At 38.4% G+C, this 13,043-nt stretch overlaps 1 protein-coding gene across 2 annotated transcripts in view; it reads right to left on the reverse strand.

The window, feature by feature from the left end:
* srsf7b (serine and arginine rich splicing factor 7b) overlaps positions 1-13,043 on the reverse strand; it is a 91,249-nt gene that overhangs the window by 29,356 nt on the left and 48,850 nt on the right. For both annotated transcript variants that reach the window (XM_076295900.1, XM_076295904.1), the window contains exon 5: positions 12,080-12,127. In XM_076295900.1, coding sequence (XP_076152015.1) covers positions 12,080-12,127 — 48 coding nt within the window. The remainder of the gene's footprint in view (positions 1-12,079; positions 12,128-13,043) is intronic.

A 13,043-nucleotide genomic window follows, 5' to 3' on the forward strand; every position in this document is an offset into this window, starting at 1 on the left:
CTTCGGAGATTGCTGAAACAATCAAATTATAATTTTTTGCTGTTTCATTTCACTATGTTCATGTCTCTGTTTAATGTTTGTTCTGTTTACAACCTCATGGTTGGAACGGTTTCAAAATTAAAGCCCCTGAAACAGAATAGGAAAAGGCCAACAAAAAGGAAATAACATAAGAATGTATTAATAGTAATATTAAAAAAAGATTGAAAATTGAATCGAAACGTGACTTTAAAATCGAAAATTAAATCAAATCGAGGATTTGGACAATTGTGACACCCCTAATTGCGACACATAGTATGACTGCAGCATGGTGGTGACAATTATCAAATGAAATTTCTTGAATTTCCCCTGGGGATCAATAAAGTATCTATCTATCTATCTATTACTAGGCCTATCTATCTATCTATCTATTGATTACAGGAACGTTTGTCTGTCTGTTTGTCTGTCATTCGCATATCTCTATAAACGTTCATCTGATTGATTTCAAACTTGGCAGGTCTTGTCTTGCTATAGGCACAAGTATGTGCATTGCCAAGTTTGACGTTTGTATAAGAAATGCAAAAGATATCATTAAATATATCAGTAAAAGACACATTGGCTTTTGCCAATTTGGCGTAATAATCCAGTCACTAGCCAATTTGTCTGCTGCAGCTCAACCTTGTTGCTGGAAGTTAGCCTACGGGGACTATTTTCAGGTACTGCATGATATCATTGTGCTGCTGCGCCCATGGTGTTCTTTGATTATTACGCTGGAATGAGAGTATAGTTCCATGTCAAATCAGCCTAGAAAATCGGCACATTTCATTTTCTGTTGGTCTTATTACACTTTCTAACTTGAGTTTTAAATAGGAAAATTACCGGAAATCTTAGTCACTTTTAAATGTGATGCTAGCAGGCGAGATGCTAATGGTCTAATCCGATTCAATATTCTATGCTAGGCTGGGGCTAAAAGTGGTATCGTCAGACTCAGAGAACGGCTGGATGAACTGGAGAAAGGTAAAAATCAATTGTTTCACTCAAGGGGAGGTGGAAAATGAGTGTAATTCCCCAAATGGTGGAATATCCCTTTAAGCAAACTCCTTAGCAAACCATCCGAAACAGTGCTCTACTACATCTGTGGATTAAGCCACACAGTCAACTCAATGTAATAATAATAATAATAATAATAATAATAATACATTTGATTTAAAATGCCTTTCAGGACACCCAAGGTCAGATAAAACAAATAGAAGAAAAAAAACCTCAAAAAAAGGAGAAAAATTATAAAAAAATATATAGTCCATTTAGCATATATTTAATGTAAGTAAGATAAACAAGGATGTTAATTGTTCTCAACATTGTGTATAATATGATTATCACTTGGAGGAGACTTGTAGATAACTAATGTTAGCATAGTTAGCTAACCGCTGCTAACGTGTTAGCATCGTCACGTCAGAAAAGCATGGGGCTGTGCACAGTAGTGTAACATTTATTCATCATAAATTAATAAAGTTGAGATGTTCTGCAATGTAGGCTATGTTTTCCGTTTTTCACAGTACCATGTCCATTACATGACATGGCCCAGCCAGTGTCCTTGTAACATGCATGCAAGTCTATCTAGCACAGCTAATATTAATATCAGTGAATCACACCAGTCTCCCGATAAGTTTATCACCCAACAAAGCTAGATATGAATTTTTATACATGTGTCTCCATGTCATACTGGAGTCTTTCGATGGATTCTAAATGAAATCAGGTCCGTCGTTCTCAAAAAGAGCCTCTTGGGCTGTAACTTTTAGTTTGACGGGCAGAGCAACAATAACTAAGGGGGCGTGGCTTTTGCGATGGTCAATTCCATAGACTGTATATACAGTCTATGGTCAATTCCGACTGCTAGGTCCCAAATTGAACCAAGCGATAATGGTCCTGAACTTAAGGACGTTTCAGAATGCCACACATGCAAAGCATGACCAGCTAGCCTACAGACAGTGAGTGGTAGACAGAGCATGATGTCAATATACTACCAGAGACTACAGAGTGATGTTGCAAATAGGCTACCAGACATTGTTTTTGAGTCACATCGTTGCAAATTTCATAATGATGATGCATCATTTCACAAAATGGTTTGTCTCTATCATCAAGTCATTCGATAGTCTAAACATAGCCTTAACTCAAAACAGCTAAGGCCCCGTTTACACGAAGGGAAGACGCAGATATTTCCCTGCGGTTTGGCCTCTCATTTACACGAAAACCCCGTTTTTATCACAGAAAACGATTATTTCTAAAAACTCCGGCCAAAGTGGAGATTTATGATAACGCCGGTTATGTGTTGTCGTGTCAACTGGGAGAAACGGGGTTTTAGGTTCTCAAACGTCACATTACGCGCCAGAAAATGCTTAACGTCATGTGAGTGCCCTATGTTTACAGTTTGTTTGGCTACTGATTATGGATGCTATTAACCCTTAAGAACGTAGGTTTTATTTAAACCAACGTACTCCACTGGGTGAGTTTTTTGGGCTGCGTCACTAGCGTTCTACACTGACATTCTATAGTCATTATTAGGTATGGAGTCAAAATAGGGTCTTTAATATTGAGAGCTTGTGAAAAGATGTTCACATGTGTAATAAAGTTTTGCAGCTGTGCAAAAGGAGTTCTGCATGTGAAAAGAAATTGCGTACCTGTAGAAATATTTTGTACATGTGTGAAAAAATGATGTACCTGTAGAAATATTACGTACTTGTGTGAAAGAAATGTGTATCTGTAGAAATGTTTTGTACATATGTGGGGGGAAAATGCGGATCTGTAAAAATATTTTGTACACGTGTGGAAAAAATATGTACCTGCACAAATACTTTGTACTTGTGTTCTCCTACGCGATGCTTTCCTGCGCAACACTGAAAGTACGAGTGTGAAACTGAGATACAAGCTTACGGACTTTTGACCCTAATTTTACTGCCTTTCTGAAGAGCCAATCAACACATTGCTTACTGCCAACCAATCAGCGTTCCCCACCGACCACCCAGATTTTGCCGCTAACCCACAGATCTAGATTTGTTATTAAAACTGGTGGTAACAGCAAGGGCAGATAGGTCGTAACATTACTGTAAATGAACACCCATAAGTATTTCTGGACTAAAATATTGCAAAGCGATTTGGTTACTTTATTTGTCATGCTTTTATCAGTTGTAACATAGTCAAAACGTTAAGAATATCATACCAGAACATGAAATAATAACTGTATGATAGCTGACATAGCTATCCTAGCTGACGTTTATCGTAGCTCATAGTGCTAGGGCTAATGTAACTCGTCAGTTTGTACGTTGCCCAGCGAATAAGTAGGCTTAATTCTTACATGTCTTAAGTTAAAGAATTGAAAGAAATAGGAAATAAAGAAAAGGCTTGAACGGGTTTATCCATTTACATTCAGATCTTGCCATAGACTTTGCCTAAGCGCTTGCTTGCTTGGTAGTCTACCGTCCTGTTCAGTCTATGGTTGCTATAGCAACCGCTGCTGTGCTTCATAAACTGACGAGATAACCGTGTGGTTAAAATACTCCCCAAACACAAAGAAAACAAAACTATGTAAGAAAATGGGATGTTGTATTCCAAACAACAAACCAACAGTCCTGGAAGGGCATTACTATAATCTCACTCACTATAATCTCCTAGCTGTGGATGTCCCATTACAACCCATTCATCTGATTCGTCTTTTTGCCATCCACTAGGCTATTATTATAGGCTTGCAAAGGGTGATAAAATAAACGTGTTCTCATATAAAATAATAATAGCAGATAAACATAAATGTGTGTACAGTATTACTGTTTTTAATCATGAATGACACCACTGAATCACCCTTTCGGAAATGGAATGAATAATTCAACTATTTCGTCAACATTACTGCTAGCTAGAAGCTAACGTTACAGTCTAAAAAGTGGATGGGATAGCTAACGTTAACATTACGGCTCCGCTTCAACCCTTTTTGCGATCACAGTATAAATTGAGCTACCACGTCACTCTTAATTAAGTTATAATTTTGCAACCCCAATCAAAGAGTATACCAGAGAATTTCTAATAAGACATTATAGACGGGCTCTGAGTATACTCTTCGATATGAAGCCTATCTGTTTAGCACCAAAATCTAGGTGGTCGGTGGGGAACGCTGATTGGTTGGCAGTAAGCAATGTGTTGATTGGCTCTTCAGAAAGGCAGTAAAATTAGGGTCAAAAGTCCGTAAGCTTGTATCTCAGTTTCACACTCGTACTTTCAGTGTTGCGCAGGAAAGCATTGCGTAGGAGATTCACACACGTACAAAGTATTTGTGCAGGTACATATTTTTTCCACACGTGTACAAAATATTTTTACAGATCCGCATTTTCCCCCCACATATGTACAAAACATTTCTACAGATACACATTTCTTTCACACAAGTACAAGGTACATCATTTTTTCACACATGTACAAAATATTTCTACAGGTACGAAATTTCTTTTCACATGCAGAACTCCTTTTGCACAGCTGCAAAACTTTATTACACATGTGAACATCTTTTCACAAGCTCTCAATATTAAAGACCCTATTTTGACTCCATAATTAGGTGGCCTACAATCTATGCAGTGTTGGCATAGCCTGATCTGTTTTATTTAACGTCAATATTGCAAAGTACCACACACACACATGCTTTCATCATGTGATCACATGTGTTGCATGCATGCACCTGATTACGCAGATGAAGTCGCGCTGACAACGTGTTACAATTGTCACGAGGATAACAGGACACGCAAATATCTCTGCTCTTACCTCAGACGGATGTTCAATGTCCACATCAGAGTCGTCATTAGATGTAAAAATAACCCTGATCTCTTCATCAGTAAGCTGACGCCTTTTCAAATGTGCCATGACTAATATTATCGATGAAATTGTATAGCGTCTGTAAATACTATGATAGTTTTCTGAATGAATGAACTTTGAGATGCCGGTCGCTGTAATGTTTTGCATTGACGGACTTGATGGATGCGCTATTGCGCAAATAAAGCTGTGATTTATAATAGGACAAGATAAAGATGTATGCGCATTTCTTGTGCAAGTTTTAATGTCATGAATGTAGCAAACTACATGTATGTTTCCTGAGCCGTACGTTACTCAAAGCTACATAGCTCGTGAATGAACGATGTTTGTTTCCAGCATTCCGTACATTTCGCGGTCATTTTGATTTTCATCCCATCAGTGGCCATGAGATTTGACTAAACACTGAATAACATCATTTCATTTTAAAAAATCACTAATTTTGCTTGTTTTATTGTGCTTGGTGTAATGACTGACATTCAGAAATATGGCAATAAATGGCAGTGAAGCTAGCAACATTTGTAGCCTCCTGTAAGTAAACGTCTTCCCAATACTTGCCACTTCCGTGGATTTTTTCATGTATAGCCCGACCACACAATCATAATATAAACTAAATCTGCAAAATGTGGACATAACAAAATGGTAGTGGCAAAGTGATTTGCGAGAGACCATCCTTGACTTTGAGAATGTACAAGCCCATGTAAGCCATGGGTGGTAGCCCATTGTTAAGCAGCAATTAGAATACTTATGTAGCAACATTCCAAACACAAAAGTGTGACGGTACGCTTTTACGGATAGTTAACGGCCGTCACACCAGTGTGACGGTACGTTCTTAAGGGTTAAGGTGGTACACATTTTTACGTTTGTGCAAACGCTTTAGGCCTGTTTGCATTGGCAAATATAATTCAAAAGAGAAATAGGAAGTGATTTGTTTCTGTTGTTGCTAATTTCGGGATTCTGACTGGCTAACGTGGGATTGAGCTTCTCCTTACACTGCCACCGACAGGTTTGGCATGCTCTTGACTAGTGTTAATTTTGTCACCTATTTTTAATTTAATCCTAGTCTTAGTCATGTGACGAAATGTCCTTTTTAGTCTTTGTCGTATTTAGTCATTCAAATATCATTTTTGTTAGTCAAGTTTTAGTCGACTACAAGTCTCGTCATTTTAGTCTAGTTTTAGTCAAAAGAAAACTAAAGGTATCTTAGTCTTAGTCAGTTTTAGTCAACACATTTTAGTCTTTTTTTTATAACAAATTATTTCTGATTACCATTTGAGTCAAATAGTGTTTCACACATCTCAATTTTCCAACAATATTGTGTGTCCACAGGGCTACTCGTCTGTTATAATTACTCATTCTGATTTTTTGTCAGTCAGTATGTTTACATGCACAGGTAAGTCGAGCTACAGTTATAGCTCGGCTAGGATTTGACCATAGACAGTAAAAGATTTGACTGGACCAGTTCACGTTCAACGTAGTGCCGTTTTATGTTGTACTCTTTAGTGACAGCTACGGTGAATCCACATACCAAGCAAACGGGTTTGTCCTTGAATAATATGAACATATAATCGTTTTCCCACCTATCTTGAAAGCTCCGATTAGCAGTCTTTCGCTTCGCCATTTTTTCGTTGATAGTTTGTCTGGTTGCATGGATACATGTTTTGTTTATGAACAGAAAAGGCGGCATTAACGATGCAACGCATTTTGGGATTTGAAGTGTTATCGGTGTATGATACACTGTACAGTATGTAGCAACTTGATGGGCTGCGTTGCCCTGGGCTGCGCTCATGCGCTGAATAGAATAGCGTGCTGGGCCAGCTCTAACGCGGATGCGCTGAAGAGAATACTGTCGGGCCAGCTCAGATATGGATGCGCTGTATAAACTACGCGGCGGGCCACTTCTAATACAGATTGAATAATGACCTCGCGGGCCACAAATAAGCAGCCCGCGGGCCTGAGTTTGACATCCCTGGTGTAGACTAATTATAGGCTACTGTTGAAGTAGGTATAATCTTTTTTTTTTTTTTAGCTAGGGTTAGTTACAGCGGGGAAAATAAGTATTGAACACGTCAACATTTTTTTCAGTAAGTATACTTCCAGTTTGGCTATTCGCATGAAATTTTCACCAGACATTAGTATTAACTTAGGTAATCCACACATATATAAAAATCCAAACATTAATGTCTAAAAGTAGTGTTATGAGTAAAAAAGTGGAATGGCACAGGGAAAAAGTATTGAACACGCTAAGAAAAAGCAGTACACAAACGCAAGGAATGGCAAGGAACAAACTGGAATCTATAAGTAGTTAGAGAAATTATCCCTCCTATCTGTGCAAATTGATATAAACTGGGTTAGTACATACTGGTGGGCTATAAAAAGGTTTTTTGTTAGCAAGGTGTCACACAAGAAACATTTCATGATGGGTAAAAGCAAAGAGCTCTCCCAAGATCTTTGCAACCTTATTGTTGCCAAACATATTAATGGAACTGGTTACAGATGCACTTCAAAACTTCAGAATCATCCAGCAAGCAGTATTGGAGCCATTATTTGCAAGTGGAAGGAACATCACTACATCATCAATTTTTCATCTCATGGTACTAGCAGACTTCATACAGTTGAAGGAATGATGAATGGAGTCATTTTGTTCTGGGAGAATCTTTACATCCACCAGGATGATGAGGATGAGACATGGCTAGACCTTCCAGCAGGACAATGATTCAAACCATTCAGCAAAGGAAACTCTCAGTTGGTTTCAGAGAAAGGAAATCAAGGCCCTGACTTCAATTCAATTGAACAGTTTTGGAAGTTAACTAAAGATCAGGATTCACAAGAGGGACCCCTGAAATCTTGAATATTAAAGGACTATCTGTTTAAAAGAATGGGCTAAACTCACACCAGAATACTGTGACTGATTAGTTTCATCATACAGGAAATGCCTTGAAGCTGTCATTACGAATAAAGGCTTTTCCACAAAGTATTTAAGAAATTTCAGCAGGCGTGTTCAATACTTTTTTCCTGTGTCATTCCACTTTATTGCACATAACTCGACCTATGGACTTTAATGTTTGGATTTTTTTATATGGGTGGATTATCTGAGTTAATACTAATGTCTGGTGAAAATTTTATGTAAATAGCCCCATTAGAAGTATACTTACTGAAAAAAATGTTGACGTGTTCAATACTTATTTTCCCCGCTGTAAGTGGTCCTGAAACTGAAAAAGTTTGAGAAACACTGTCGTAGACCAAAGTATTAATGTTTTACTCCGCCTCGCTAGATGGCGATATGCGCCCAAACACAACACATTCCCCAAACAGACTCTCCATCTTAGCCATAGCTAACTTGCTAGCGAACGTTCCATATTAGCTTACTTGCTAGCAAACTTTGCATCATCAGTCTAACTAGTTAAATAGTTGACATTACATGATGAACATTTTTGTATGGACATTCTGGGGATGTTAATTTGTATGAGAGAAGCTTCAACTTCTGGGTATGTTGCATTGTGGCATAAAGCTTAGGTAGTTAGCTTGCTAACTCTGGCAGAAATCTCCAGTGTTCTTGTTCCATGTAGTTTCGTGTTGCAGCCACAGGGTTGCAGCAACAGCACGTAGACTAGCCTACAGGAAAGCTGTTGCGTATGAACTCATTCGGAATATTTTGAAAACGTAACAGCTAGATATTCTGTCTTCTCATTTTGTAGACGAAAATTAAGAGAGATTTTATCTTAGTTTTTATTTCATGCAAAACATTTTAGTCTCGTCTTTTTTCGTCAACAATAATGCATCTTAAGATAGTCTTAGTCAGTGTTTCAGGACATTACTGCCGTCTCGTCATCGTCTTGTCTTAGTCATGAAAAAAAAGGTTGTTGACGAACATATTTCCTCTTGTCTCGTCTGACGAAATTAACACTACTCTTGACCGCATATATACACGGGGAAACTTCTCTGAAAACTGACAGGTGTGCATGATGTTATTTTTGAAAACGGAGAGGGTGAAATGTCCGTTTATGAAAATAGCCGGCCATGTATAAATGTACACATGCAGCCATGCAAATATCACATGCAGCCATGCATACATTCTGCTTACTGCACATTTATTATAATGTTGTATAATATTCAGTATTCATTATTGAATACTTAGCTGGAATGATGTTTTTTCCCATCATCCTATTTTCAAAGCAGGCCTACCTGCGGGCATGCAATTGGGCTACAGGTTTTTCTACAGGAATAGCGTGTTTGAACGGGTATTGCACTATTCAGAAAAAAATAAGGCATACTCTTCAACTTCTTGTCATTTTAACTACCAGTCCATCCATTATGGTGTGGCGGAGTGTGCGTGCCTGTGTATGCCTGTGTCTCTACTAGCTGGAGTGTGCAGTGCATGTCTGTATCCATGTGTGTGTATGTCTGTGTGTATTCGTGTATATGTGTGTGTCTCTGTGTGTGAGCATGTTTGTGGGTGCATGGACAGATGCACATGTACATATTCACAAGCGGTGAATATCAGGCTCCAAGTAGATATTAAAATTGGTCAGTTGCAGTGTCCCCAATATAACCTTGAACCTTGACATTACAACCCAGCTAACAGTTACGTTGTGGCAACATTGTGAGCACGTACCGCATAGGTCGCCGCAACGTAGTTGGATAACGTGGTGGCTATGTACATTTGTGAATCGCCTGGATGTGGTAACAACTTCTTTCTGATACATTTCTGTGACCTACAGTTACGTTGTGACGACGTGAGCACATAGTACACATAGTAAACGTAAATACAAACAAAATGAACAATTACACATTATTCATTCACATTGACACACACGCACAGAATTCTGGGAACACTCACTCACTTAAAATGTTTGTTGTTGAACAAAACTCAGCTCTCTCTGCCAAGTTCGCTGCTGCACTCCAGTGGTAAGCATTTATTTATCTAATGTTGAATTATTAAATTGTAGTAATATTGGGCATGTTTATAGTCTATGTACATTGTGCAGTTTAACTTATATTGAGTATTTACAAGGATACAAGGAGGTTTATTTGTCACATACATAAAAATACTAATGTAAAGCATGTAGTGAAATTTTGATGACTTCTGTGCGAGTGTGAAGAAAGAAAGATCAAGAAATATTTTTAATAAACAGCAAGAGAGTATAAAGTGCAGTGTGTGTACAGTCCATGTGCAAGTGTGTAAAAAAGTGTAAGTGCAGTTTACAGCGGGGAAAATAAGTATTGAACACGTCAACATTTTTTTCAGTAAGTATACTTCCAGTGAGGCTATTCGCATGAAATTTTCACCGGACATTAGTATTAACTTAGGTAATCCACACATATATAAAAATCCAAACATTAATGTCTAAAAGTAGTGTTATGAGTAAAAAAGTGGAATGGCACAGGGAAAAAGTATTGAACACGCTAAGAAAAAGCAGTACACAAACGGAAGGAATAGCAAAGAACAAACTGGAATCTATAAGTAGTTCGAGAAATTATCCCTCCTATCTGTTTAAATTGATATAAGCTGGGTTAGTACATACTGGTGGGCTATAAAAAGGTTTTTTGATAGCAAGGTGTCACACAACAAACATTTCATGATGGGTAAAAGCAAAGAGCTCTCCCAAGATCTTTGCAACCTCATTGTTGCAAAACATATTAATGGAAATGGTTACTGATGCACTTTAAAACTTCAGAATCATCCAGCAAGCAGTATTGGAGACATTATTTGCAAGTGGAAGGAACATCACTACATCATCAACTGGCCATGCACAGGATCTCCTTGCAATATTTCTGACCAGGAAGTCAGAAGGATAGTCAGAAGTGTAGCCTAAGAGCCAAGGACCACTTGGAGAAAGCTCCAGAAAGATTTGGAGGCAGCAGGTACAATTGTTACAGAGAAAATCATAGGTAATGCACTCCACCGCCATGGCCTCTATGCACGCTCATCCCGCATGACTCTATTGCTAAAGAAAAACATGTCAAAGCTCGTTGAAAGTTTGCTACACAACATTTGAACAATCCTATGAAATACTGAGAGAATGTATTCTGGTTAAAATTGTAACTTTTCGGATGTCATACTACATACCATATTTGGAGGAGAAATGGTACTGTGCATCACCCTAAAAATACCCTACCAACAGTGAGGTTCTGAGGTGGTGGCATCATGGTGTGGGCTGTTTCTCATTTTATGGTACTAGCAGACTTAATACAGTTGAAGGAATGATGAATGGAGTAATTTTGTTCCGGGAGAATCTTTACTGTACATCCACCAGGATGATGAGGATGAGACATGGCTAGACCTTCCAGCAGGACAATGATTCAAACCATTCAGCAAAGGAAATTCTCAATTGGTTTCAGAGAAAGGAAATCAAGGCCCTGACTTCAATTTAATTGAACAGTTTTGGAAGTTAACTAAAGATCAGGATTCACAAGAGGGACCCCTGAAATCTTCAATATTAAAGGACTATCTGTTTAAAAGAATGGGCCAAACGCACACCAGAATACTGTGACTGATCAGTTTCATCATACAGGAAATGCCTTGAAGCTGTCATTACAAATAAAGGCTTTCCCACAAAGTATTTAAGAAATTTCAGCAGGCGTGTTCAATACTTTTTTCCTGTGTTATTCCACTTTATTGCACATAACTCTTTCCGTTTGACAGTGGTGGTTGTGTTACTGTCTATGGGTAGCATAGGCTAGTGTTGTTCAACAATGAGCTAGGTTAATAGAAGATGGAAGCAGTTCCGATTTGGTTTCAAAACGAAATAGCAAGGGATTTTGAAATTAAACTTACAATATCTGTGCATTAAGGCAGAAGGGCTACCTATGTGCACATCTGACTGTTTCAAAATGACAGCACAAATGCACACATCTCACTCCCCACACATGCTTTGCTCGTGCTGGATTAAAAAGCGGTAAGCGGAATAATAATAAGACTTGGAAGAACAGTACAGTGAATTTTCATGCACTGTAATACATGTAAATGTAAATTGTTTTTCGGGGGTGTCATTGTTTTACATGAATGCATACTGTACTAATAAATATGGTAATTAAATACAATTTCTAAATTTTCACCAAAGTGACTATGGCTACAGAATTCCATAGCTTTGAACATGGCTTTTTTCACTTGAGCACCGGCCCTGCAAAATGTCTGTGCACGTCCCTGATGAGGTTGTCATATCGCTTTTTGACCTAAAGTGACTGATCCCTTGATGTCTGGAGCCCTGCAGTGACAATTGGCAATCAGCCTTCACTATCAGGTGAAGAAAAAATGTACCTGCTTCTAGGATGAGATCTGGACCTTGACCGGGATCCTGACCTAGACCTGGGTGAGAGTGATAAAAGAACATGTAAATTCACTTATAATACAGTATCAGCAAATCTACAGTTCTATACAAAGGTTTGCACACACGCATACTACACTTTTAAGTGAAAAATAGTTGATACCACCACTAAAGCATACAGGTGTTGAACATTCATGAGCCTCATTTCTGTTTATATATTATACTCAGGGGCAATTCCATGCAAAGGTCATCCTTGCCATGGAAAAAAAGCTGTGCACACACAAATAGAACTGTTGTTAAAATGTTCATTTAGGTCTATATGTTATTGTTTGTAACTGATGTGATTGAATTTGATTTGGTATATGGTCATGTGATGGACAGATAAATGTGTGTCACTCTCACAAGCCAAGGTGCATATCACCATTAACCTGACTCCGCCAGATGGATGCTTCGCATTTGCTCTGCATGTCCATCTGGGAACTTTCCGTTGGAGAACTTTTGGGAAGGGGCGGAAATACTGGTTAGCTGATTGGATAAACCATCTATCTATCAGCACCTATGTCGGTTATCGACGGGCCAAATCAACCAATTAGATGAACGAAGTGTTCTGCATGGTCAGCTGCATGGCTGAGACTCATAGAAAGTATTCCTGGGGAAGCTGTGAATCTAATTTGAATAAAACTTGCGCGATAGCTATAGAGCATCACAGTCCCGCCCACAGGAGTTTCCGGAAGTACGAATTCAATGCAATTTCTCCATTGACAATTCGGGTATAAGCCATAAAAACTTAACTGCACATGGTAGACTCAAAACCAGCTACGGCTGTACTAAGCGATTGTGTATGCTCATTTAGACGCCAAAAGTTCACGGGGCACTAACCTTGTTTTGAGATAAATGTATTTTATTCGCAATGTCTTGGATAAGTACTTCATTACCCACAATCCTGAACAATCCCAC

This window comes from Alosa pseudoharengus, unplaced genomic scaffold (assembly GCF_046254945.1).
Source record: "Alosa pseudoharengus isolate Yale_2024_CS ecotype anadromous, Long Island Sound unplaced genomic scaffold, YU_APseudo_1.1 YU_APseudo_1.1_scf_1, whole genome shotgun sequence".
NCBI classification, from domain to species: domain Eukaryota; kingdom Metazoa; phylum Chordata; class Actinopteri; order Clupeiformes; family Clupeidae; genus Alosa; species Alosa pseudoharengus.